This window comes from Trachinotus anak, unplaced genomic scaffold (assembly GCF_046630095.1).
Source record: "Trachinotus anak isolate AG129_WGS33_773 ecotype Australia unplaced genomic scaffold, CSIRO_AGI_Tana_v1 ptg000001l, whole genome shotgun sequence".
Classification (NCBI taxonomy): Eukaryota; Metazoa; Chordata; class Actinopteri; order Carangiformes; family Carangidae; genus Trachinotus; species Trachinotus anak.
In genome coordinates, this window is record NW_027273852.1 from 9287979 (window position 1) to 9315521 (window position 27543).

The window sequence follows — 27543 nt, forward strand, 5'->3', positions numbered from 1 at the left end:
GAAGATGGTTGATGAGCAATGTAGTAACTTCAGAAATATTGTGCATTTCAATTATTTATGTGACTCAAGACCACGATCATTTGGTATGATGCACAAACAGAACACACATTAATAATAAAACTGAGACACAGCTGAAGTACATCAAATATTATGTTAAGGGCACTCTTCAAAAAGGCACCTAGTTTACAAATATCCTTTGGCTTATATGCTTGCAATAACAATATTATTTTAAACATAGATGAGTGTTTTAAATAACGCTTTGGCAAATACCTTTCTATATGGGTTTATATTCTTACATTCAAACAAAATGTAATACCCGTGGAACTGGTATTTCAGGCTCTGTTTTGTTTACAACTGTTTTTACAGTTTTGTATGAGCCAGAGATAAGACAGACCAAAGACATCTGCTTAACCTGCAAGACCCATGTTGACACACGTAGGCTACACCCATATTATACAGGTTTAGCATGTAACCATACATTGTCCTACAGAGTTTAGTGTCTTTACCTTCCACCAGCATCCCCCTCTAGCCAAAAATTGTCTTTTGACTGGAATACAGAGTATCTTCCCAGCTCCCCGTACTGCAGGTCGTTATCCTAACCTTCGGGGTATACTTGTCACCAGTGGTAGGCCCATAATGTACTTTGTTTTAGTGGGTAGACTGTGGATTGGCTACCCACACCTTCAACCAAGAGTCAAGACTAAACCAATTCATCTTGGTGTGCAGATTTGTTTTGTATTATTTTTAAGGATTTCACACAACAACAACAACAACAACAACAACAAACAATTAATGCAGCTTTAAATGTGGATTTATATTTTCTATAAATTATTTTGCCAACATGAAGATCTGCTGTGTTTTAAAGCAATCTCCACACTGAGAGAGAAATACTGAGACTGAAGCGAGCTTCAGTACATCCTGAGAACCAACCACATTCTGTTTATGGCACCGAGTATCAAAAACTGTCAGCTATCAAAAATAAGGAATGCTTGGTCAGAAACCTTTCTATCTTTCGTCCATATTTTATTTAGGAAGAATTTTTATTAAACACTGATGCATTAAGCAGTTTGATATATTTTGTTAAATGAAAAACAAAGGTTAAGGTATTGTATAGGAACAAAAACCGATACTCAACCCAAGTCTTAAATATCATATTTGATGGCAGGAAAGTAGTCAAAATAACATATATTGTGTCTACGATGCCAACAACGTGATTGCAAGTAAATGTAACACAGGATGTAAAAGCCCCACATTTAATGATGAGGGTAGCTACCTGCTCAGCCTTAGTTAGATAAGCTTAGTTAATGATAGGCCAATGTCACATGAAGTTGTCAGAGCAACTTGACTCAGTGGTCTTCTGTTGTAATAATGCTTTTTCTGTGATTTCATAAAGTTGAGGATCTAAGATATAAGTCACCAGGCAAAAAGAGCTACAAGTGCAAAGGTAGAAATTTGCATTTGTATTTGGATGACAAATAGAGAGTTGGTAGAAAAATTTACACAAGCAATGCAGTGTAAAACAGTAAACACTGTAAAGAAAGGCATGGTCCTTATAAATGACCCACCGCTGTAACAGTGCCGGAGCCAGAACATCAGCCTGTTGTACACTAAATGTGTTGTCAGGATTCATGCGTGATTGCATTACAGGTAATTAGATTTCTACATCTACTACTAGTAGATTTTTATGATCCCTTAAAATGTGCTACAAAACTGGTCAGTTAGCACTAAACACATACAGTGTGTCAGGAAAGAGGTCATAAAGGATTTGGCATCATACAACAATCAAAACTGCATTTCAGTCAAATCAGTCGCCCTGAAAATGAAGTCTTTTTATTAACTTGTTCCCTATAAGCTGCACAATATTCCAAAAACTTCCTTTTGAGCTAATTAACTATTAAAATTGCACACGTATAGTCCTTAAAAAAGAAAAACAACACTGCTCTGTCATAAAATATGTGGATGTATACTGTATACAATGTGTTCTTGTACATATTCAAAAAAATAACCATTCTTCAAAGACCAGAAAACAAACACCAGAGACTTCCACAAACTTTAGTGTAGACTGTGAAGGCTGCAGGGCAGTATACTGCAGCTTCAAAAAGAAAGGTAATAGGTTTCACATTAGCCACCAAACTGGTCATTCGAAAAGTTAAACAGGTAAAACATGAAGCCTTTAGAGCATGCTCAGCTCAATGAGACGGCCTGCGAACACGCCTAATGTGCCGATGAGACACACCGCCATGAAGACGCACAGCAGAATATGATCCAACACCATGGCCACAAACTTCCACTCTTCAGCAGCCTGGAAAGAAAGAGGGACAATACGTCACACACACAAAAGCAAGACTCATCAAAGAATCATATTAGAGACGCTTTCTGTGTGAGACAGATTACATTGTTGGATTCCTCGTCTGATTTCATGGTTTCCGCGATGTACTTGACTCCCTCAATGGCACTGCGGACATCAGGATTCTTGGTGATGGGAGACTGGTAGGGAACAGAAGAGGTCTGGTTGCCAGAGATGTCTGAGATGTCAAAATCACCACCGTAGGTGCTTTTAATCTGTTTCTCTTTTCCAGGGCGCTTCATTGTTGAAAAGAACATGATGTTGGGAATGGTTTCAATAAAAACCTGCCATGAAAAAAGAAAAAGATAAAGGATAAGCACTGTGTCAAGGAGCATACAGCATCAGTGGAATTTGTAAATGAGTAAATAAAAAAACAAGGCTATTCTGTCTTTGTACCACTAGATGGCAATGTAATGCAGAGGAAAAAGGTTAAGTTGGATTCATTTCTAGTCGTTCAGCTCCACCGTCAAAATGATAAAAGTTATTGTTCTGTTCCACTCTGCTCCTGTCCTCACCGTGCGAACCCAGTCCGGCATTGTGTGAGTGCTTGGGGAGCGATGGTGGGTGTTGATGACAATGACAGTGATGATGATAGAGGCAATGACGAAGACCATGGTGAACAGCATGTACTTCCCAATGAGTGGCACAGCGCTGGAGGTAGAGGGGATCAGCTCCACAATGACCAGCAGAAACACAGTCAGAGAAAGTAAGACAGAGATGCTGAGAGTCATCTTCTCACCTGGGGGACACAAAAATTAAAAAATATTTAAAAAATACATCGTCATTCCTCTATGACTTTTTTACTTCTCTAAAAATCACTATGAGGGGATCAATCAACATTTACACTGGTGGTTCTAAGCCTGGAGGTCCAAACCTGATTTGAAATCTGCAGAAAAACTAATTTGACAAAACAATTTCAAATCAAGGTCAATTTAGTAACACATGATCCTCATGGGTAGATGGATTGTGGTCCTGTGAAAGCTTCAAAAGAGCTACTGAATGGACTGTGATGTGAGATTATTTTATACAGGTACTGTTTCCAGTGTCACTACTGAACCTATAAACTCGGAAGAAAAACATTTTTGATACACACTATTATATATTTCTTGTTAATTACTGAATAATGTCAAAAAAAGTCCTTCAAATAATCATCACAGTTAAATAGTTCCTAAGTTCAACTGGTCACAACTTAATTTTGAGGGGTCCCAGGGCAGAAGGGTTGGAAACTCTGTACATTTCTGTTCCATATATGAGCGGAAATAAGAGCATCATCTAAGAGCTGATAAGATGTTTCTAACAGTAACATTTCCACATACAATAACACATCCTGTGTTTCTTACCGACATCTGCGCTGTAAAGGACATGTTGAAGTAATTGTAAAAATTGAGTCAAAAATGTGGAAAAGCAATAAGCCAACAATAAGTTGGCTCATGATATTGAAAACATGCAATCTTATTAAATTGCCACAAGGGAGAGCTGTTTCTATGAGGCTGGTTTCTACGAGTCCAATATGAGAGCCCTTTCCCAGTCATCCAATAAGGAGCCCACCTCCAGTGTTTACAAAGCAACACAATAACTGCACTGTTCACCCACACAAGCAAATCATATTTAAAGAGTGAAAGACAGCTTTTTTTTGTAAGACCAACAATAGAACAAGTAAACAGTCTCTGACTTCATTTCACACAAGTAAAAGGCAAGACATGTTGTTTTTGTTGCTCAGTGAGAGCCGTTATCCCTGAGAGGGTGTCTTTTGGCACCAGCTTCTCCTTCAGCTTCACACTATCCTGTCAGCAGCCATATCAGAAACAGGGATCAAGTGATGTATTATACATTAAAGCAAAGGCCTGCTTTCAGACATGACAGCACAGAGGGACCCTGGGTAATGAGGCAGACCTACACACTGGGAACACGGCCAGATGTGCACACAAGCAGTGCAGTTCCTGTAGCTGCCAGTGTAGGGACACCTCAGAGTGACAGGCAGCATTAAAGACAAGGATTTGTCCAACATGGTGCTAATGTCATAAAAACATGGATAATAAGGAAAATGGTCCTTCTAATACACAGTGTGGTTCTGTATACTTACAGGTAGGCACATAAGTTATTTTGCTATTTCAACCTAGATTTAAGAGTGTAACAAGAAACAGGGCTGCAAATTAACTTCAGAAAGACACCCTATATATATTAAATCTGATGTATTGCAAATCTGTTTGTAATGTTAATCTGTGTGGTACCTGTTAAATAAACAAATAAAGAAATAAATAACACATCACACCTGGACTACTTGGGTGGACACTTCAGCAGTGATTGTGGTTTCAACATGGATGACTTTTAGTGTAATCCATGTAAATGTTTTAGTCTGACATTTGGGGAAAAAGAGTTATTTGCTGTCTTGCAGACAGTAAGATGAGACATGTCTGTCCATTAAATACAAACCTACTAATCAGTAGCTGGTTAGTTTAGCTTAGCAAAAAAACAAAATAATTACTAGCCTGGCACAGCCAAAGGTTACACCCACCAGCACTTCTAAAACTCACTAATTAACATGTTATATCCTGTTTGTTTAATCCATTTGATCAATCAATCAATCCATTCAACCAATCCATCCCTGTTTTTAGTCTTTGTGCTAAGCCAAGCTAACTGCCTGCTGGTTGCAGCTTTGTATTTAGCATAAAGACATGGGAGTGGTATCAGTCTAGTCATGTAACTCTTGCTTCAGATGTACAGATTCCCTTCAGTCCAGCAATGGTTGTGCATGTAAAGCCAAAGTAAACCTAACCTAACCCTAACCCAACCCTGCATTACATCTACGGTAAAATGGACAAACTTAATGAACTGGAAAATACAGAAAAGTACTGTTACCCACTTACCAGATACCCACGTTGGCCTCAGACTTTTGTATGTAATGAACAAAGAGTGCTGTGCTAAAAACAGACATGTAAAATGTATGATTTGATTTAGGAAAGAGGATGATGGCCATTGTAACCCCACCCCTCCTCCTGTATATATGCAATGCATATAATGAATTAATGTTTAAACATCTGCTTGTAGTGTGCCCTGGTACATGTCAAGTTTTATTGCTTTTTGTCTGCAAATATCAGATAACTATTTAAAAAAGCAGTGATTGTGAAAACTGCATCTTTTATGTCTAAACAAGAGGAAACAATAGTGAATCAGTAGGCCTATCAACATACCAGAGTCTGTAGGAAGATAGAAGACAAGGCCAGTCAGGAAAGAGAAGAGCATGCAGGGGATGATGACGTTGACAATGAAGTACAGTGGGAGCCGCAGCATGAGGAAGTGGTAGGTGATGTCCAGGTAAGGGGTGTCCGGGCAGCAGGCATAGTACACCCAGTGCTTCCAACTGCGGAAATCCTTCATCACCCACTCTCCACTTTCCATAAAGTTACTCAGATCAGGGCGGTCACTGTCCTGGTGAAGAGAAACAGTGAACAGGTGATTAAAGGATCATTTTTCATTTAAAGCCTTTAAAATTTCCATGACATCTTTCACTTTTATCATTTCTATCTTTCATTAGTCCCCAGTTGTTTGAGTTTAGTTTAGTTTATATTTGTACTGTTTTATTATGAGCTTGTCATCTGTAAAGCAGTTCGAATCCCACTAATCTGTATGTTAAGTGCTTAACACATTACAGTTGTATAATATTTTGTTTTGGTTTTTTCTAGTTTAAAGGATTGTTAAATAGGGCATTAAAAATGTGTTTAAGTTGTATGCCAATATCTTAACTATGTTGCCTTATTTACTCTAAAAAGATGTTATGGATTCAGTACACAGTACACAGTACACATTGCACTGGTGGCAGACTTGCCCTCCCCGTTACCTGTGGAAGACTGGTTATCATCAATGAAAAGGATAAATCCACAATTCTGATGGTGCCCTGATTAAGGCTTGTTGTTTTGATTGTTCAAAAGGATTTGTGCTGTTCGCTCTGACAGTCAAGCATCATTCAAATCCGTTTGTTGTTCACAAGTGAGGAATTACACTATTTGTATGGTTAAGGGAATAGTTTGACATTTTGGGAAATACACTTATTCAGTCTTTTCATGACAGTAAGATAAGAGGATTGTTACCACTCTCATATGTGTAGGGTAAACATGAAGCTACAGCCAGGGGGTGGTTAGCCTGGTGTAGCATAAAAACGGAAGTCAGAGGTAAACAGGTAACCTGGCTCTGCCCGGTGGTTAAAAAAAAAACCTCACTAATCACATGTTACATCCTGATTGTATAATCAGTACAAAAACCAAAGTGTAGAAGTTGCAGTTTCATGATTCGCATCTTTGGACTGAGCCAGGGTAGCTGTTTCTAGGCTTCATGCTAAGCTAAGCTAATGGGCTACTGTATTTAGCTTCATGTTTAACTGACTGATACATAAGTGTGGTATCAACCTCCTCATCTAACGCTTAACTCTCAGCAAGAATGAGAGTAAGCGTGTTCCCCAAAATGTAGAACTTCAAAGCCCTTCAAGAAACGGTCTAAATGAAATTACTGGATTGACGACGACCAAGTTCCCGTCATAGGTCCAGGTACCCAGCTTCATACTGCAGTTCTGAAGGTCAAAGGGGAAATGCAGCACAATAATTTCACAGTAGCTCTTGAAGATGGCAGGTGGATTCCATGTGATCATTCCTGTGTACTCCAGCAGCACTTTGGTCTCATGAACGATGGCAAAGTCACCGTCAGCACTGCAGGCAAAGACAAGCACAGGCAGCATCAACATGGGAGATAATAAGCTAAATGTTAACGTAGGGGGACATCAGTGCCTGAGGATGGGTTGCTGCTGCTGCTGTTGCACAGCCCAGCCAACCAGCTCTCTGGTTGGCACGAGATGTTGTGGTTGGTGTGTGGTTGTCAGGGAAAAACAGCAGTGTGTAAGATGCAGCATATGGTGTGTGTGTGTGTGGGGGGGGTGCTGCAGAAGCCAGATTTAGCCTGATGAAATCTGAGCTTTCACATGCCTAATACTGGAGCATAGGAAAGTGTGATTCAAAACATTACTGACAGGTGTGCTGATTGTTTCTAGAGGTCTGGATGCTTTAGGTCACGTAAAGTTCATTGTAATGAAAGATATTTGGATTTTAGATGGATTTTAGAAGGGAAAGAAGGACATGACAAAATCAAATATAGCCTGATAACGTACTTGTTGTAGAGAACCAGATCAGGCCGCCAAATGTCAGTGGAGGGAACTCTGATCTTTTTGATGCCACCATAATCCTCTGGGTTCCACTGCAAGTTCACATCTTTCCATTGCTGAAAAAACAGATAAGGAAAAGTAGAACAATAGAAAGTGTGGCAATAATGACAAGCATTATTAATGTTTTATTGCGGGTAAAGCAAAGCAAAGCTGAAAACATCATGCAGACTGTGAGAAATCATTTTCAAAGTGGGGACACATTTGTAGAGATGAACATTTAAAAGGAAAAAGAGAGAGTTTCGTTACAAATTGCGGTATAACTTTCTTTCTTAAATTTCAGTTCAATTTAAATGTAAGAGTGTTACACTTCATATCTTTTCCCATACTAAACTTTACTCTCCATAATTTAGTCTGAACATATGTCAGTGTTGAAATACGTGTCTTACAACACAAAGTCCATCTGGTCCCAGAGAAAATACAGAAGACAAAAGACAAAGGATGTGCAATGCTGACTTTGGCCTCTATAGTGGCTGCATTTGTGCAGTAGACGTGGTGTAAAAGCTGATTTTTGTCATCAGTCTTTAGGTCTGTCTTTACTTGTCACAACAAATCAATATATGTTTTTAACTGTGTATTTTCTGCATACCTTAAATAAAATAATTGTATGTTTTCATTTAATTCTTCTTGGCATGGATGTAATTTTCATGTGTAGCTAGAAGCATGATTACGTATTTTGCAATATGTACTCTCTGCAATATGATGGTGTGTCAACTGTCTTTTTTCTATAAAAAATGAACATATAAATGTAATCAAACCTGTTTCAGTCTCACGTTGCTGTTGACAATCTGGTTGACCTCATCCTGATGAGATACAGATGAATGTGTTTAGACAGTTGATGATGGTGAATCTTAATGCAGCTTGGGTGATAGTGTGTGACGTGAGGTCTCACCACACTGATCAGCTGGATGAGCTGAAGGCCTACAGTGACAACCACCGGGTCCTTGAAGTGATTGACAGGACGGACGACCTTATTGTAACCGGTGAAGAGAGTTTTAACGAGTTTTGTTTCATCAGAAGAGGCCCAGGCAGCGCCTAAAATAAACAAGACAATATGGATGCAGACTTATAGCTGTTAACTTAAAATGTTTTTTTTTTTTTTTGCGGGGTTGGGGGTGGGTTGGGGGGTTACATGTGACTCTTGGCTTTTCAAGGTGCCTCTTTAGGGTGTTGGAAAATATTCACGCTGTGCCAAAGTAGAATATTCCTTTAAGAAAATATGATACTTGAGGTGAGTAAATTTAATGTGAGCCGAAAATAGATGTGACAAGTGTCATACTACAGGTGTATATGATGATTGTGAATATATATGTACATATGTAGACCTGTTATTTTTTTTAAGTAGACTGAAACTGACCCACTTTTACATGGTGTGTGTATAGTGTGTGTGTGTGTGTGTGTGTAGTTTAGGCTTTAAAAAATTCTAGTCACTAAATATATAAATGTTGTTCATTTAAAAAATGTTTAAAATATATATAGATATATTTTTACATTTTTAGGTAATATAAAACATATAATCACAAACAAACCGAGTGCAACTACATGTTCACAAACCTGTAGGCCTGTGATGAAAATGTACCATATATATGTATGTGTAAAAATTCGCTGTGTTGGATTTAGGGTCTAAATTTGGCAATACAGCATTTAAACATGTGATGGCACCCATGTAAGGGGGCGTTAATGGAGATATTCTTACGCTATTTCTGCAGCATATCTGTCACAAGCCAGAGCTGGATCCCCTTTCATTTTTCAGCTGACCTTGAAACGAAGGTCATTTTACAGCAACGTGTTATCTGAATGGTTGAATGATTCTCAAAACATTTAACTCGGTAAACTAAGGAATCGCCTTAACATAAATAATTATGTAGGCAACTTAATGTGGTGACAGATGTGTGAAAAGCAGAATAAAAACAATGCATGTGCCCTTGTCAATCAAAAAAAAAAAAAAAATTGGTTGCATAAATTTGAATTCGCTCATTAGTTATTAGTTTGTTGTTTGAATTGCATAAGATTACACTGACCTGTGAGCAGTTTCATTAAACATAATTAATGAAAAGAAGGTTTTGTATTTTCTTTTCTAACTCTTTCTAACTTCAATGTGCTTGAAACACTAAAGCTAATTAAACTAAAAACACATATTTCCTGAAGTTTCAAAGTTAGTAAGTTCCTCAATAGGGTAAGTTCTTACCTGCTAGGATGACTAGATGAAAAATGAAAAATACAGTATTCATTCTTGTCAATGCACCAAGGCATCCAATACCAAGATCCAACTTCCACACGCTGCCCGTTGACCACTTGAGAATTAAAAAGGTTTGACCCACCTAAAACATTCTTTCAGCACTGGCAATTGACTTACTGTACAACCCTCAGGCTCTCCACTGGCACCCTTGTTGTTATTGTCTGACAGCGGATGTGAGTGACTGGCTGCCAATGCTTGTCATTTGAGAGGGCCACATTCCTTGTCGTCTGTTATAAGATCAACATGCCAGAGTAATCCACCACTGAAATATCTCATCTTGAACTTGGCCACACACAAACTCGAGGTCCAAACACATGTTCTCCCCCCTCAGTTTTTCTTTGTATCAGTGATAAGCTATTAATGCTGCCTTGAAATCTGTACACCTCCATGTAACAATGTTAATCCACATTGAATAATGATTTAGTTTGTATCTTTTTGTTCCATGGAAAAATCTACATGTGTTGTGGCTCATTTTAATTTGAGTGACTTATGACATGTTTAGTATCAAGTTAAAGCTTGGGATCAAATTTAAAAATGAAGCACAGTCAAGTTCATTTTTGACTTTGGAAACTGTAGTTGACAAAACAGTCTTTGCACAACATCCATTTAGATGCTGCTATGTAGCTTTTGATCATCCCACATGACTGCCATCATGTTCAAACTCCCATTTCTGAGCACTTTGTGTGTACTCAAGAAAATAGAAAAGAAAACATCTACAAGTGCTCAACAACAGGACATTTGCTGAAGAAAATCTGATCGAAAGTTCTTGAAACAGCTGCTGGACCTCATTGAGACAGTTTCAGCAATGCACGGCAAACATGTATATAAATGAGAATTGCCTATAGCACTTAAGATTTTATCTGACGAGAAGAATCTTAATCACTTGGTATGCCAATGACTCTTGGCGTATTGAGATATTGCTCAGCTAGGACTCCTGTGCAAGATTAAAAGAGTTACTGGGGAATAAATATCAATGTCTCGAAGCTGTATGAATTTTCTGTAAATATCCTGTATATGAGATGTATGTACAGTATGTATATGTATTCATGTATACCTCTGCATGTTTATTACATATTATTGTGTAATTATAAGAGTCTGTGATAAATGATGAAATTAGAGTTGAGTCAAGTAGAATGAAATACATTTAACGAAGATTGATAAGAGTCTCAGAGAAGGTGACTGCATAGCTAAATGGGATGATAAGAGGTGTTTTGATTTTTTGTTTTAGGTTTTTAGGGGTTAATATATGGTTAATATAATATCTGAATATGCAACATTTTTGTTTGATTTTTTAACCTCTGCTGTTTTTTTTTTTGTGTGTGTTTAAAAAAATTCAATAAAGAATTTGTCTACGATGCTTCAGAAGGCAAAATGGTCACAGTATTTGTCAGCAATTATAATTTCTACTACGCAGACATATTTGAGATTATAATATAATATATATGTTTTACTATATTGCCATTCATTATCTGTTTATACAGCAGTCTCCACTTAAAGGGGCTCACAGGAGGAGTAACAGTTACACTTACATCTGCTTACAGATACATTATAGTGAGCTTGTTAAATGTTTATGAAGGGATAAAGGAAAGTGTTCCCAGAAAATATAATGCAGTTATAGCTTAGTTTTTTTTTTAGTGTGAATGATGAATACTTGATTATTCTCACAGTGCCTCTCAAATCCAGTTGCCTCTCCAAAAATAAATAATAAAATGATGTTAGATAACCCAGATTGAGAAACAGCTTTGTGTTTCCTGGGGGCCAGGTGTTTCAGCCATGTCTCCTTTCTTTGCTCTGCTCCACCCCACCCTGTCAAGCCTGTGATGGGTCAGGCAACTCAATTTCCTCACATCCCCAATCCGTTCAATCAGCCAGTCACTCAACCACAAGCCTCATTCATCTCACTTAGGGACAAATGACCATTTTGGCAATGTCTGAATTAAGAGAGATTTGTCTCAACCCTCCCCCTTCTCTCTTCCCAGTCACTCAGGCCACCTGAATTTACACCATGCTAGCACCACTTTGCCTTCCTCCAAGTCTGTCATGTAACACGTGATAAGCCATCATTGTATCTGCTCAGTCGACCTCATCTCAGGCGGACACTTCTTGTTCTCCGTCCAGTGTCCTTTACAACACTCAGAAGTCTCACACTGTGATTCCGGCCTGGAGAGGACGTTAAGCTGTGTGTTTATATCTGCTCTGTAAGTGATTAAATGTTCATTGAATCTGAATGAAAGCGTCTCTGTGTAATATCTGCAGGGGTTGGATGAAAACTGGACAACATACTGGATGTTTATGCCTCAATGAAGATTAAGAGGATTAGAGTTTTCATTGAAGAGATTATGATGCATGTTGAATTATACATTTGATATTATGTTCCAACATAAATATAGAAACATTAAATACTGGGCATCATTCTTTGGATGGGAACATCCTACACTGTCATTAATTTTCATTGTTTCTGTTGGAAAATAATTCTGCTGGTTTGTTAAAATGCCTTGTTTACTGTTAATCTACAGTAAATTTACACTGTATATAAAACTCAAGCAGAGCAACATTCACAATTTACCATTGAATACAATTAACACTGAAGCATGTTTAATGTGAAATACAAAAATTATGTTATATGTTATCAACCCTTAAACACAATAAACATTTCCATTTCTAATACTTCACACGGGTGAACCGCATATTTTCTTTAGTTCAACATTTGAAAATGGATTCAGGTCAGCTGTTCGCAGGGAGGAAAGCATTAACATCCAGTCAACACAGAAAGGTCAGTTATCTCATGGATCACAGCCTTTCAGATTTAGTCATTACTGTGAATAAGGCACATTCACCACACAATACATTTTGTGGACATCCAGCAGAGTGTTATCACGGTGTCTGACAGAGTGACATAAAGCTTGATAGTTTTATTGGTGTGGTTTACCTCCTTTCACCGTCAGTACATAATGTAGATGAAGGTATGATATATTCAAAATTGCTAATAATGGCAGGGGAAGCTAAACGGTTGGATGAAAATCCAATTTTGCCACACAATCACCACAGACTAGACTGAATTCAGCTTACATTAACTCAGTGTGATGTGGTCACAAAATCCAAGTGATTAAGTGTCAAGCGGTGACTGCCTCTCAGATGCTTTGTGGAAACAATTCAGGCACAAAAACCTAAACACAATGAGTGGCTGAACATGGTGTAGAAAAAAAATGTGGTTACATCAAAAGTTATGTTTGTCCATAATAATCCAGTTTAAAGGATCATACGTCCACATTCACTGCAGACAAAAATTGGTATTTAATGTAAAATGTGGTATGATAAGCTTACTACTACTTACAGTGTGCAACAGTGATCATGTAATAAGCCACCAATGGTTGTGCATGGCTTGTCCTTGGAAATTGCTTGGAAAGACATAACCTTTGGGTAATTAAACCTAAAATGCATACATTTCATGTGACATTGTTTGTGCATATATTCAGTAATTAACAGAGTGCTGTTGCCTTAGGTATTGTGTGATCAGTTCTAATCTACCGTTGAATCAGTGTGACTGATGTATTGTTAGAGGGGTTCATGTACAGTCACATGATGTGTGGCTTTTAGGCACAATCTGTCATTCTGAATATGTAGAATGAAGGACTATTAGTCTTATCTACCAGGGTCATTTTGTATCTTCAAAAAAAATATGTTGCTCATGTCAGTATTCTAAAGCAGCATTAACAATTCTATTTCTTTTTTTTATTTATTTTTATTTAAAGGATTGGTCTGGTGTTATTATATATTTTGTTATTATCAACAAATCCCATTAAAAAAAACAAAAACAAAACCAACAATGTACATTTATTCTTTACAGCCTCCCTACCCTGTCTGCATTACCCCACACCCATACTTCCTATATTGACAAAATCTTTAAAAAGGGGTAACAAATGTGTCATTAAATTTTTATTTAAAAAGACAGAGTAATTTCTTGAACCACCTGGGCCATGTAGCTTGTAGCAAAAGTTACTCAAACAGGAATAAAGACTGCATTTGTTGGGGACTATTTTTAGCGATGGATTAACACATATTTGGTGCTCTAGTGAGTATTTATGGCAGCAGGACGGTGTATGTGGGACTGACTCAAAATAAACTAGAGTGAAGTTCATGGTAATTATGGAACATGTCATCTGGTGCATTGAGGAATTCTACACAACAATAGAGGTCGACAGCACAGAGTACTAAACTATAGTGCTAGCTCCAATTTGCTAGTGAGATAAATTCCTCATTGGTTTTGTTCCTTCTGCGTAATTTGTTGATGACAAATATAAAATATTGACAGATTTATCTTTTTGCGAAACGAAAAATAAAATTTATCTTGAAATCAACTGATTTCAGAAGCAACATTACATGTGTACCACTAGATTTGAACATCTCTGGTTCTAGACATATATGATTGTTGTTTACCACCATGAAACCTTTGCTGTACAAAACTATGACATGTAAATGCTAATTTAAAGCAGCTTTAGTTGGTGTTGGTGATGAACCTACAGAGAATGAACTGATGACTTTGCAGTTCCCCTCAGCTCTGCAGGTTCTTTAGTGTCTTTTAGCTTATTGTTTTGGCTGTTTGGCTCAAAGCTTTACTGTTTTGGTTCATTCTCACGGCTATTATAAAGTTGTTTCCAGATGCAGAAAGAATATGTTCACAGGAAAAACATCTAGTGGTGTATTATTTGCGAACTGTTCTCTTTTGGGTGAACGAACTGAACTACATTACTTCCTGAAATGACCCGTTCATTTCTCATTTCAGTTGAGCTCTCAGTTAATTGCCAGTGATACAAAATGATACAAAATGTTACCTGTATAATAGCAAAGTCACTCACCGGTGCTGCTGCAGCTCTTATGAGAGCATCAGTGGCTCAAACTGCTGGAATCAGGTTTAGTAATTTCAAGAGTTATGCCGAAAAGCACGAAGGTTAAAAACACGATAAAGTCATTAAAACATTTTCATCTCCCATATCCCACAGGGAAACTTATATCAGGATTTATACATGTGTCCCCTGGAAGCCAGGGATCATGCCATAGTACTGCAATCTGATCACAACCTGTACCGCGAGGCATCTAGTCTGCCAGAAGTAGGTTTCAGGTCAGTGAGTGAGACTGCAGGTTGAAGCTCTGGCCAAATACTAAAGGAAATGATTATAAATCTTAATCTTAAATTAACTCTAGTGACTGAAAATAAGTTCTTTTTAAGACAGAAAAAGGTGGGGACCCAAAACAGGAGTAAATGAAAATGAATATTGGACTCGCAATTGCCCTGTGGCCAGAAACGCGACCTAAACATACAGCTTATTTCTGCTGCCCCCGAGTGGCGATAAAATGGTTAATGCAGGGTTAACAATTTGATGTACATTTTTATTATGGCTATTCAGATGACTCATACAGAATTTAATTTCTCAGAGTAAGGTTTAATAAATTAAAGTGGTCATGCACAGGTTGTGTACAAAAACATTACGGTAAAAAATTAAGTTCACAAATAATGCTGTTTATAACACAATAAAAACGTTACGGTCAGGCAAATGCACCAGTGTGTACACTTTAACAGGAAAGGCTCATTCAACTAAGAACTGCAGGTTACATAAAAACTGTTGAGGAGATAAAAAAATACAGCATCATAAAAATTACGCCAGAAAAATCAGTAGCTTATTTTTACATCCAGCTATACAATGTTTCACAGAAATAACTGTGCAGCAGGCTGCTGGGAATGTGGGCTATAACTTCTACAAAACAGACAAAAGTAAAATCACAGCGTTACACAATCTTAAACACATGCTAGGTTACAACTACAAAGCAACAAAGACCTTGCACCATGCATGCTGGCCTGTCAGCTTCTGAAAATCCCCCGACAAAAATGGGGAGACATAGAGTACGTACAAGTGTAAGGTTCATCATCCACACCCACTACAGGGGAGGACAGATGTTAGGTCAGCACTAGTCCATACACAGGGCATTTAAAAAAAATGTATCAATAAATGTAATACAAACAGTCAATCAAGTCTTTACACAAAAGAATGATTAGCGAACTGTTCTATAAAAGTCCTGATCTGTGTTTAGAAAAGCACATCTTCATTTTTAATGAGCACCTCCACCACCTGTCTCTGGTAGCGGATGTCATTGAGTGCTGTTATGGCGTCCAGGTTTGGTGCTCGCATTAGGGTGGGCCCGAAAACTATGGCGAGGTTCTCTGCATTCATCAGGTTGAATTTTTCATTCTGTGTTACCCTGCAAATATATATTAAAATTAGATTCTGGAAATAAAACAGTTTAAGGGACTGTACGAAAATTATTGTTTTTAAGCATGGCCCTCCCCAGTGTTACTAATATTTTATTTGGACCTTGCCTTTGACTAAGAACAAAATTGCAACCCACTCCCCACAATATCTCAAAGGAATACGACACTATTGACTGAGTAATATTTTACTACCAAATTGCACAAGAGAAGTGGGATTAGCAGTTGTTAAAATTAAAAAAGTGATGTTTCCTGTTAACTGAATATTCATAATATCCTGTAAAAAGGGTCATCTGTGCAAACTGCTTATGACCCATAGTTATATTATTGTTTGGTGACCTCTAGTAGTCATAGGAAACATGATGGGAGGAAGTAAGGTAACACACTACATGCAACAAAGTCTGTATTAAAAGGCGGTTGGGGTGTAAGGGTGGGTCCACAAAACACAGGACTTTCACACAAGAAAATCTCTGTTTGTTTCCTGTTTGAAACCAATAGTTACACCTTAACACGTTTATAATTTTTTACAATTTTACTGGATTTCTGCTTTCTGTTAAGATGAAGAATATAGTGAGGGTTATAGCTGCTGTTGGATAGTGACTAATGGCAAAAACAAAAACCTTAGACTACCATAAAAAGAAAAATACATAAATAACCACCTTTTTTCTGTTGGAAAATAATTGTAATAATTTTCAAACAGTCCCTTTGCTCTTACAACATTCAACTGGGTCGCTCACCTTTTTAAGTGTGCCATGAGGTACTTGAGAGTTTCACTGTGTGATGGCGGCAGCAGAGCAAGAGCCTCGCGGAAAGCTTCCAGTTTCTTTTCTGGGTCTGTGAACTCTGGGAAACACAAAGGATAATGCTGTTAGAGTGACCAGAAAACACTCTCCGACCTCAGAGGACACAATCAGGAATAAATGTAGTTATTTCCTGTGGGGTAATAATTAGTCTCTGAGAGGAAGTCTGAGGGGGGCGTGCTGCTTCTTGATGTAGTTTATGCAAATTAATACTGTGCTTTTGAATGTATAGTGTTTTTTGCAAGTTAGAGACACAAATTAGATGCATAATCAGAGTTGAACATTTTCTCAGGACTTCCGGTCAGAGCTGAGTTTTGAAAGTCATTGACTGATTCTGAGAAGTTGGCTGTGTGGCCACAAGATGTGAAGGACAAGAAGCTTAATAGTGACTGGCTGCCATCTATAACTGCAGCAAAGTCCGACACGTTCAACAGAAAAAGAGGTGTGTTGCTAACTGATTTGTTTAGTTGTGACTTACTTGCAGCCTCGATGAACCTGGGGTAAGCATCATACGAGATGATGGGAACAGGCAAATCCCTGAGGTACAGTTTCAGTGCACCCGTGATGATATTGATGTCTTCATAGGCGTTCACTGAGATGTCTGCCTTCTCGCCATCTGTGAGGATGTGTGATGGAATAAGGGAGACAAGAAGAAGAAAATAGTCACGCTGTAAAAACGTCTCACATCAGCACTTTCACATCACAGTGTGAATTGAAGAATAAAGAGATTGTGTTACAGTGGGTGGAAAAAAAATACTACTCTCTCTGTATTTTTGCAAAGTAGCTGCTATCATCCGCCTGGCCTGTTTTATTCTGACTTTCCCTCAGTTATGCATGCGTTCCAGAGCAGGCCATGGCCTACTTGTGCTGGCAGACTGAACATCACAGTGCTGTGAGCTGGAATGACACTCTGTCATGGATGATCTCCCACATGCGGATCTGGCTAAGAGTTTAGACCACTGCTGCAGGGTTTTTCTTACAGTTAAAATTCACACTGCACTGGGCCAAGACAGGCTCATTCTCACTAAGTCTACTACTGAATCCCAACACAGCAGAAGAGGGTTTTTTTTTTGTTTTTTTTTACAGCTATGTTTAAGGCAGAGAGAGTACAATCCATGGTTTGTATCCCCTCAGGTCCCCCCTGTCTGCCCACACTGTGAAACCCTGCGTGAGAGGGACATGTCAGGATAGGATCTGCTCCCCCAGATGGACACTAATCCTTCACTCATGTGTCACTTTCTCATTAATCTGAAATGTTCTGTGTGTCTTATGCAAACATATGTAAGCATGCTATGTCGATCGTCATGTTGCGAGCTGACAGAAATCCATAAAACAAACACGACGTACCTTTGTCAAATGCCATCTTGACTTCTTCCACTGAATCACTGAATCCAGATATTCTGTAGAGGCCTTCAGACTTCAGTCCTTGAGGAACAAACATAAACAACCTTTCAGACGTAGTCAGGGCTGCCAGAGGTAATGTAGAAGAATTCACCTGCACATATTGCCTTGGGTAATTTAGGAAATGCCATTAAGCACTCTTAAATATGCATAAGAAATTAAGGATAAAATGTCCACAGTGTCACACAATGGAACAACATGGGCAGATGCAAATAGTTTTCTGCATCACTGGGTAAAATAATAAAGACATAAATCAAACTTAGCTACAGATGTATATTAAAGGGGAGACAATAAGGGGGCAATGAGTTTCCTACATAGTTGAATGATTTAACTCAAAACGCAATCAACAAAGGCAGCAGGAAACAGAGTAATGTATTCCTCATTACAGGTTTACAATTACCAGCCCACTCATCAGTCCTCCCAGTCAACGGCCCCACCCCACCCTACCCGCTCAAAGAAAAAAAAAGAAAAAAAAAAAAGCAGAAAAAAACATTAACTCAGTTAGTAATGCAGTACGACATCAGTAGTTTATACCCTAGATCACTTTCTGTTAAATCAAAAGAATAAAATAAACAAGATCAATAAATTTAATTCAGGGGACATTTTAAGGGGGTTGTTTTGAAATACTTTTTTTTACTACTGCATAAGATCAGCTAAAATGTTACAAATCAATGCTTTTCAAGTAAATAAATCCTAAATTCTGAAAATACATAATTTCAGAATAAAACAGCCCTGAGCACAATGTTCTGCAATAATTTACTAAATGTCTTATGGAAGCAGTAAGAGTGTGGATCTTACAGGAAACGAAAGCAAGTAGATTATTTCATAGTTTAAAACACTTTACTTTTACAACCTTATATTGGAATTTATGTGGTTTGAATTAAAATTTCTGGAATCTCATTTCACGTTGTGCAATTCCAGTGACTAGATATTTAAGTATTATTTTGTAGATTCTAATTCAGTTGTTGGACATTCAAGTTGCTCATAATGAATTTGTTATTTTGGGATCTAAAATTAAAGTTAAAAAAATGAGGGTGCTCGAATTGGATTGGGTAAATTTGGACACTGAGTTCAAGATAAACGTTTTAAACTTGAACATTCAGACTTCTATGGCTCATCAATTGAGTCGATTCGACCTCTGTCAGGTCATCTGGTTGCATTCTGTCAGTCACATGATCCCTGAATTTGTGACCCTGGAAAAAAGAGCCAAATTTTTTGGAAATTCCAAGACTTGGAATAATAAGCAGTTAGAGATAGAGAGAAGTAAAGTATTTAATGATATAAACTCAATGGCATTTAAATTTCAACATGAAGCATTCAGTGGTGACTAAATTTGACAATTACTGTAGTTACTCGGTTGTTTAAATTATTATGGCTGTTCTTTGTTTCCATAATTCTCCCTCTTCAGTTTGCAGCATTTCATCCTTCAGTGGAAAACCTCCACTCAGCCAATTACTGTCTCACTTTAAAGCTGTTAGGGCTTAAAATTGATTCAGCCTGTATCTAAACTAAACTGCATTTATCACATTTACATCTTGGGGAATATTATTCTTAGTGAGAGCTATATATTCTTATATATTCTATTTTGTATTTTTTTTTTTATATTTTAACAAACATACACACATGGACGCATGCATGTCCTGAACTCACCTCTGGACTCAATCTCTCGTATGCACATGTCCACCACCATGGGTCGCGCTGTATTATAAGCTTTCACCAGGGTTGTGAGGTCACAGCTGTAGACTTTCCGGATGTGTCTCAGGTCTGGTTTGCAGTCATTGGGAACCAGAGATGAGCATTGTTTGTGGACGTTCAGACCACAGTCTACAAAGAGAGATGCAGCTGGTTTAGATCATGAATTTCTGCAGCATAAAAAAAGTCACAATTGAGCGGTGGTATACTGTAGAGTTCTTATTTACACTGTAAAATTTGTCAACCAGCAAACAAAGTCAACTGAATGATTTCTCATGGTTCAGTTGGTTTATCTCTGAACGGACGACCATTATGTAAATTCACATTCAACATCAGGTTAATTTCAATTTGGTTGGATGGTTTCATGTGTGTTTTGGCTCGCACTGGAGTGTTAATTCCCTTGATCAATATTTGTTGCCTAAATGTCACAAGACCACTGGAGAGCTCCTTTCTCCCTACCACACGTGGCATTGGAGTCACCTTGAGCGCCAAAGTCACCTCTAGAGGGCCATTTATTTATCACAAATATAAAAAAATAGTACAATAATAAGATAAAACAATAATGAACCAGAAGACATGACATCTTCTTTTTTGTCATTGTTGTTGTTTTGTTTTGTTTGTTAAAACCTTCCTAATTTTTGTTCTCCACTATCAGACATTAAATTGGTCTCTTTTGGTGTTTAAATAGCACATTAGTCATGATGTCAGTGTTAGAATCCCACATTGTGTTTTGTCTTCAGTCACAGTGGACGTGGCCTGAGGCACAGCTGTTTCAGGGCAGGATTCACCTTGTCGGGAACAGAGGAGCTTGTGGAGAGCAGACGCACACACACATACACACACACACACACACACACACACACACACACACACACACACAGACTGCAGCTCTGATGTAAGAGAGATGCATGGAGGGAATTAGAGGAACAGTGAAAACGCTGTGGCCTGGAGGAGGGACAATCAGCGCTGCTGCTGCACTCTATTCTTTTCCATATCCCAGCTCACACACAATGGCTGTGGAAGCAGCAATTGAGGCGCTGCGGGCTACACTAGACCTAGTTTTCCAGACTAAAATGGGGCAGCTCTTCAAGCTCTTAGATCTTTTGAGCTGTCTCCAAGTTCTGAAAGGTTTTTTTTTTTTTTTTTTTTGACAATTGCCATGTGCTTTTTGATTCCTAAAAGATGAAAAGTAACGTTTTGATTCCTCAGATGAATTACTGCTTTTTAATTTAAAAAGATCTCTTTCTGAAAGCCAAGAATCTATGCCTCTGCAGGACCTCAGACAATATTTTGATTAATATGGGTCCCTTGAGAAATTCACGCAGTCCACATTTATATGCATTGATGCAGAAATGTAATTACCTTAAGAGATTATTCTCTTAAGGATGTGGGACAGGCAGTATAATAGACGAGACCCTGTCATCAGACACAGGTCTGCTGAGCTCCTGGTGTCCATGTGAGCACACTGATGGCCCTGGGTCCCAGGTGGGGCGGGTGAGGGTGATGCAGAGGCCCAAGGGACACCAGGAGTTAGGAGACAGGGGATGCTGCTTTACTGCACCGTCAGCTCTGTCTGCGTTGCTATGGAGAGGAGACTGCAGCTCAGTTTTGGCTAAAGGGCTCTGAGAAGAGGTTTAATGGTGGCTGGCTGCTAATTTCTAATCAGCACATTATCACTGTGTCTAACCCGCCGAGTTACCAGTTAAAACCGGTCTCTCTCTGACTGGATCAGAAAACAAGAAGCACCACTCGTATTTGTTGGATGTTTTGTTTTTTCTACCAAGTGTTTAAGTTAAATAGGGGTTGAGCTGCGTGACCTAGCTCTTTAGTTGAAGCCGCTGAATTTTAATGTGTGTGGAAACAGAGCTCCTTCCCCACGCTCCGAGCTCTGCTCCTCATTAAAGAGACATGCCAGCTTTGTTTTCCTTCATGGGCATGATGGGATGAGGCTGGGGGGCGTACTCGGATGAGGAAATGTGGCACAACAAGCACAAGCAGAGGCTGGCTTTCTGGCACTCGGCCAAAAACAGTTCACACATTCAAAAAGAAAAAGGGGGTGGAGGAACATTTTTTGGTATGCAAATTTGAGCATCATGTGAGACTCCGCTGCCCTAGATTCTGGTAGCTGTAGTCTGAAGGAATGGTGATATATGTATGGGTCGATAAAGACTGGCTCCAATCGTATGTGCCTTTATTTCAATTGCTGTGAGCTTTCAAAATCAAAACATTAATAATTAATATCAGAGCTCCCACCGATTTCTGTGACACACTTTGTTTCATCAATAAAACATCAAAGACATACATCAGCCTGTATTATAGCACTATTCTGGGATGGAGAAGGAATTCTAGAAACAGCTACAGTGAAGTAGACATCTCATCAGAGTATGCGACAAGCAAAGGGGTAAACATAACACAACCATTTCCCTAACAGTGACAGGACTGAATGTTTGTATGTTAAATCTATCACACAAAGTAAAGACATATTTAGAAAGACTGATTCTGACCCATACAGAGTGTCTGTGAATATTTCTTTTAAAAAATGTGTCGCTCATATTTATAAAGAGACATAATGATTTCATCAGTACAGAGAACTGAGATTAAAAAAACACACACACACACATATTTTCAGATCATGAGAATGTAGTTAGCCTTCTGTTGATTGTATGTTTTCTGGTTTATGATGCAGCTGATGTTTACCCATTCGAATCATGGAACTATACTATTTTGCCCTTGTTTATGTGGTAATGACATGATGATGTGAGGATCTGTCCAGGCACGAGCTGAGAAAATCTGGTCATTATTTGTGAAGAGAATAATGAGCTTCGTTTAGACTGAACTGATTGATTGAAATACTGTCAGCACAGAGAGTCCTCTAGTCACAAACCCAGTGAAGAAAAAAATGGGTCAAAAATAAGACCTCAATATCATCAACATATGTGCATGTTACATCATAGATATAGAGCCATAATGTCTGTCTGTTATACAACCCATAATCCACAAACTACTGTTGGGAATTTAGATTAAAACGGAATAATCCAGCTCCAGATGCACTAAAAACCAAGTAACCCATATACAGTAATGGTCACTTTGTACACCACGAATGTAACGAGAGAGTGCTGTGATGAGGTCGAGCAGTTTATATAAGACTGTGTTAATGTAGCATGAGAACAAGATGTACCTGCACATTTGACCCCCTGGGCCATCAGTCCCCACATGAAGCTGGCACAGTGTTCACACCAGTGAGGCCCTCGAAAGGTATGGACCTGCAACAGAGAGGAGGACAGTGACACATATTAGTGATGAACAGTCATGACAAAAACAGAGGGAGAACAGCAGGTAGCTCCATAGACAGCCCATCCTATCCCTTAGAAGGCCAGAAGACCCATAGGTGCTGCCATCTTAAATGAGGCAGAGGAGGAGGATTATCTGTGTGTGGAGGAGGGCTGTTGTTCAAACACACCCTCAAACTGACAGTACTGAGGAGGGGGCAGCGGTGACTGAAAGCAGGGGAGGCTTTGCCATCAGGGCACAGTGGGTTTTGACATTTCACCAGAGCGAAGGTGCAAGTCATCAGGGAAATTTGCTATGGAAGCAGTAGAAGACCACTGTGCTCGTACAGGAAAGGGAACCCCCGAGCTTCCACCAGGTAACAATAACCCGGCCAATCAGGGAGGCCTCTGGGAACAAGATCAAGCCACAACTCTCCCTGTTCCTGTTTCTGATCACCTGGAGCGATAACACACATCTCATCAGTTTGTGCTCGCTGCTCAGTGCATTTACTTAAAGTCATTAATTTAAGTGGTTGGGATATAAAAAAATGTCAAACTGATGTGCTGCTTTTTTCGCACCAGCAGTCGTCAGCTAATCGTATATAAGAATTCAAACAAGACAGAGAAACCGTTTCGATTTTTGCTTCAAGCTTTACCATGAAGAAGATACACTCAAAGATAAAACCGTTTGAGCACTTAATTTGCAAAGTTTTGAATTCAAAACATCTATTTCAGTAGTAAGATATCACTGTATATATTATATGTTTGGTGCATTAATACATTAAAATTCTATCTTTATTATGAATTCACTCGAATTTTACACTCCTGCTTGGTTGTGGTGACTGTAAGCAGAGGAACCCTCTTAAAATGTTGAAATGCAACATTCAGCAATACAGGGGAACAAAGCAGCAGAAATAGACCAGTGAGCATCAGCAGTTTGAAAGCCTTGAAGGCAATATTTCACCCCCTGCTCTCCATCCCATTAACCAGCCAAACCAGGAGAGAGAGCCTGAGCCAAACAGGGATACACTCCTCCACTGTTTCCCCTCTCCACTGGCCTAATCTGTCCATCTGGTGCTCAAACTAACAGCAGTGGTCCACAGACCACCCAACAGATTTTCTTTTGATAAAAGCTCACTGGACAGACCAAAACAGCTCTGTTTTCATCCTCTCTCCCACTCAGTAACTCCCCCACAAACCCCCACTGCTTCCATCTTCCACAAGGGAGGCGTGAGAAGCAGCCCCCTGGCCACACATGATGAAATTAAAAGACACATTTTAAAGATGCAACAGCTGACAACACTTCCTAAAGTTGATTCAGTCTCACCTTGAAGTTGTGGACTTTCTCAGATCTGGGTGTCCGGTCGCTCTCCTTCAGTGTGGCTCTGCGTACCAGTGAGGTGAGCTGTGAATAGGCGAATAGTTTAAGTGGCTGCCAGAAAGTGGCTGGAGGTTTCTGTGGCCCCATCCTCATCCCCAGAGCAGCCGCCAGAATATCCTCCTGATTGGCCTCTCGCTTGGCCTTCTGCACCAGGGACTTCTCTTCCTTGTGAACCTCGTACGACTCTCTAGATGGCATTCTGGTGCTGCTGTTTCCCAAACCAGATGAAGGAACAAACCCAGTAGAAAAGTACAAAAAAATGAAGGTAAAACTCCTTGAGGCTCAGAGCAAGTCTGTATCAAACAATATTACGTGCATTGTCCCAGTTAAACATTGACATCACAGACAACAAATTGTAGAAATCATTTAAAAGAGTCCAAAAGAAAAAGAACAGTGGTCCTTATTAAATCCTCTCACAGCAGTGACAGTAGATCAAGTGGAGCCTCTGTGGTTGGAGTGCCAGGTTTTATACAAAAGAGGTGCAGCCCCGGGTGCTCATGTGGTTCTCTGGGAACGTGTATGCAGATGAGCTGAGTGGCTGCGCTAATCCTCTCCTCCCTGTGCAGAGCTGATATTCTCCCTGGAACAGAGACAGCACAGTGTTGTGTATGGATGCTGTCAGGGCGGTCAGAGCGAGGGGGAGGAGAGCAGGGGCGGACCCTGTAGCAGTCACAGCAGATTAAATGGATCCCACCAGCCAATCGCAGCATGGATACACCAGCTTTATAGTAGCCACTACCCCGCCCCCCACACAACCATCTCCATCAGATATCCAAGCAGGGGAGCCTGGGTAGTATGAAATGAGAGTGGGATGATAATGAGCAATGAATGAGTCATGCATCAAGAGTGGGCTGCAGGCTGCAGAACTTGCGACAGCAGTGGGCCGTTAGAGAGGGGAGCTATTTTCAAAATCATGTTGCCACAGAAACTGGTCATGACTGGGACCACAAAGAGCAGGAGCACAAGAGCACCAAGCATGTAAGCAATATATGACATCACTGCTATTAGCATACACTTTAATACAGAGAGATGCTCCAGCTTTCATACAGATAAAAGAAATGTCACAGTCAGCAGCATTTGGATGAAAAAGTAAGAAAAAGAAAAAGAATAAATAAACATAAAGGGACTCCTGAAAAAGCAAGAGCTTTGTTAATTAAAAGGCCACATTGTTTTTAGTCAGACCATTCATGATGAAACAGCTTTGAAATTTCCACTGTGACACACAGATTAAAATCCCAGTGCTCTGCTTGAGAAAAAGTATCTTGTGTTGTTTTTTTTAAACCCTTTAATGCAAGATTTTTTCTGGATTAAATGAAACACTTTGAATTGCCTTTGTTTATGGAAAATGCTTTACACCTTACCAATAAACAGTGTAAGCATCACTCTTAAGAAATAATAAAATCAATTTTATATTTCATATAATAACACTCAGTTTAATAATTTGTATTATGAATCAATATTCACTGTGACCAGCAAATTATTCCATCCTTTTCACATCATGATAAAATATACAATAAAGAATTTAACAACACATGTCAGTACCGGGCGTCTGATCTGGAAGCTGGGAGCTCGTTCTGTCTTTGCAGTCTTTGTCTGAATGTTCATTTCCTTGAGGTTTATACTGATGCAAGCGTTGTGTTGTGTGTATGCAAATGAAGTATCAAATATAGCATCGCAACAGTGATGTGGGAGAAAGGAACCTGCAACCTGCTCCTGCAATTCACACCGCACGTCAAATGTGATTATGCTCCCACGTCTCAGAGCCTAATTCAGACTCAGCTGTTAAAGTACGACGTTCTCACCTTTATGGAAGACAGCTGGGGAGGAAGTGGCTGCACACACTCTCCTTTAGAAATCAATGAGGACTGTTGTAGCTCTTGCTGCCCCAACCTCAGCAGAGAGGATATAAAAATGAGAGTATGAACAGTGGCGGGGAGCAGAAAAGGGGCTTTGAAGATCAGCGTACTTATGTAGAATGGCATCTCAAACTCTGGTGTCTGACAGGAACATGAAAGATGTGAAACAGAGGGCTTCCAGTGCAGCTTTCCTCTCTCATGCTCACTGAAGGTCTCTGCTCAGGAGGGTACCTGAGAGTGGTATAGATAAAAGACAATAAGAGCCTTTTATATGCACCAGCTCATCCTCTCAGACCCTGAGCACTTTAGAGGCTTTTGCAGCGTAATTGTGTTGCCTGCTGTTAAGTGCAGAATGAGCGTCTGACTCCCAGGATGTGGTTTACTTTGAACGCAGGTCTAATTGACACTGATTGATTTGCTTGTTTCCCAAACATGTCCAGAGATGGGGCTCTTGAGGATGGATGAATGCAGTGCAGTATCTTTTCCATCTCTGTAATGTCCATCTGTGTCCAGCCTGGAAATCTGAGCTTACCCGAGTCTCTGGATCCTGCCACATGTAGGAGTAATGCAATAATTTAATCATGCTGTTCAACATTGATTCTGCTTTGACCCAGAAACCAGCACAATCACAAACTTTCACATTCTTTGTTTAAACTTTACTTCCTCCCTCCCTCCCTCTCTCTTTTAAGCCATTAAGCTGCTGAAGACTGTGCTGACTATTTCTGTGGGGTAGGGAGGTTGTTACGGTATGAAATGTTCTTCTAATGCGCAGCTGACCCAGCACAGACATAAGAGCCATTAAGAGGACATCCTGTGATCTGATTGCGAACTCTCAGGGCTATGATTTCTATCGCAGTTTCTCACACACTTTACTTGAGTTAAATACACAACATCATAATCCAATTTGCATTCAACAGCAAAAGCAAACAACAAAGCCACATGCAGTTTTGGTGATGTACAACACTAAAAGGCTTCAAAATAAGGCCAAATTCATCCTTCAGAAAAGCTGCAAATCATGAAGTTACATAATGTTACATAAGCGGAAACTACAGCATGATGACGAGAGTGAGAGCCAGGAATTCATGATCAA

The 27543-nt window shown here is 39.3% G+C and overlaps 2 protein-coding genes across 2 annotated transcripts; both read right to left on the bottom strand.

The window, feature by feature from the left end:
* Nucleotides 1-1017: 1017 nt before the first annotated feature.
* LOC139618780 (acetylcholine receptor subunit alpha-like) lies at nucleotides 1018-9971 on the bottom strand. Its single transcript, XM_071474871.1, has 9 exons — nucleotides 9742-9971; nucleotides 8446-8588; nucleotides 8312-8356; nucleotides 7503-7612; nucleotides 6852-7047; nucleotides 5539-5776; nucleotides 2863-3086; nucleotides 2395-2631; nucleotides 1018-2302 (listed from the first exon to the last, which is right to left on the bottom strand). Exons 1-9 carry the CDS (start codon nucleotides 9782-9784, stop codon nucleotides 2174-2176), a joined length of 1365 nt encoding a protein of 454 aa, XP_071330972.1. The 5' UTR covers nucleotides 9785-9971; the 3' UTR covers nucleotides 1018-2173.
* Nucleotides 9972-15159: 5188 nt separating this feature from the next.
* chn1 (chimerin 1) lies at nucleotides 15160-25289 on the bottom strand. The gene is made up of 7 exons (XM_071474875.1): nucleotides 24544-25289; nucleotides 23126-23210; nucleotides 19906-20079; nucleotides 18202-18279; nucleotides 17333-17470; nucleotides 16792-16897; nucleotides 15160-16047 (listed from the first exon to the last, which is right to left on the bottom strand). Exons 1-7 carry the CDS (start codon nucleotides 24793-24795, stop codon nucleotides 15876-15878), a joined length of 1005 nt encoding a protein of 334 aa, XP_071330976.1. The 5' UTR covers nucleotides 24796-25289; the 3' UTR covers nucleotides 15160-15875.
* Nucleotides 25290-27543: the final 2254 nt, after the last annotated feature.

Excerpts from the sequence above, each read along its gene's own strand:
- LOC139618780 (XM_071474871.1), bottom strand. The coding sequence starts at position 9,784 with ATGAATACTGTATTTTTCATTTTTCATCTAGTCATCCTAGCAG. Across the intron at positions 7,048-7,502 it reads GATCTGGTTCTCTACAACAA|TGCTGACGGTGACTTTGCCA; the intron begins GTACGTTATCAG and ends CTTTGCCTGCAG. Across the intron at positions 2,303-2,394 it reads CAGACGAGGAATCCAACAAT|GCTGCTGAAGAGTGGAAGTT; the intron begins GTAATCTGTCTC and ends CTTTCTTTCCAG.
- chn1 (XM_071474875.1), bottom strand. The coding sequence starts at position 24,795 with ATGCCATCTAGAGAGTCGTACGAGGTTCACAAGGAAGAGAAGTCCCTG. Across the intron at positions 20,080-23,125 it reads CCAGGGGGTCAAATGTGCAG|ACTGTGGTCTGAACGTCCAC; the intron begins GTACATCTTGTT and ends CTCTCTTTGTAG. Across the intron at positions 16,048-16,791 it reads CTCATGGCACACTTAAAAAG|GGTAACACAGAATGAAAAAT; the intron begins GTGAGCGACCCA and ends ATATATTTGCAG.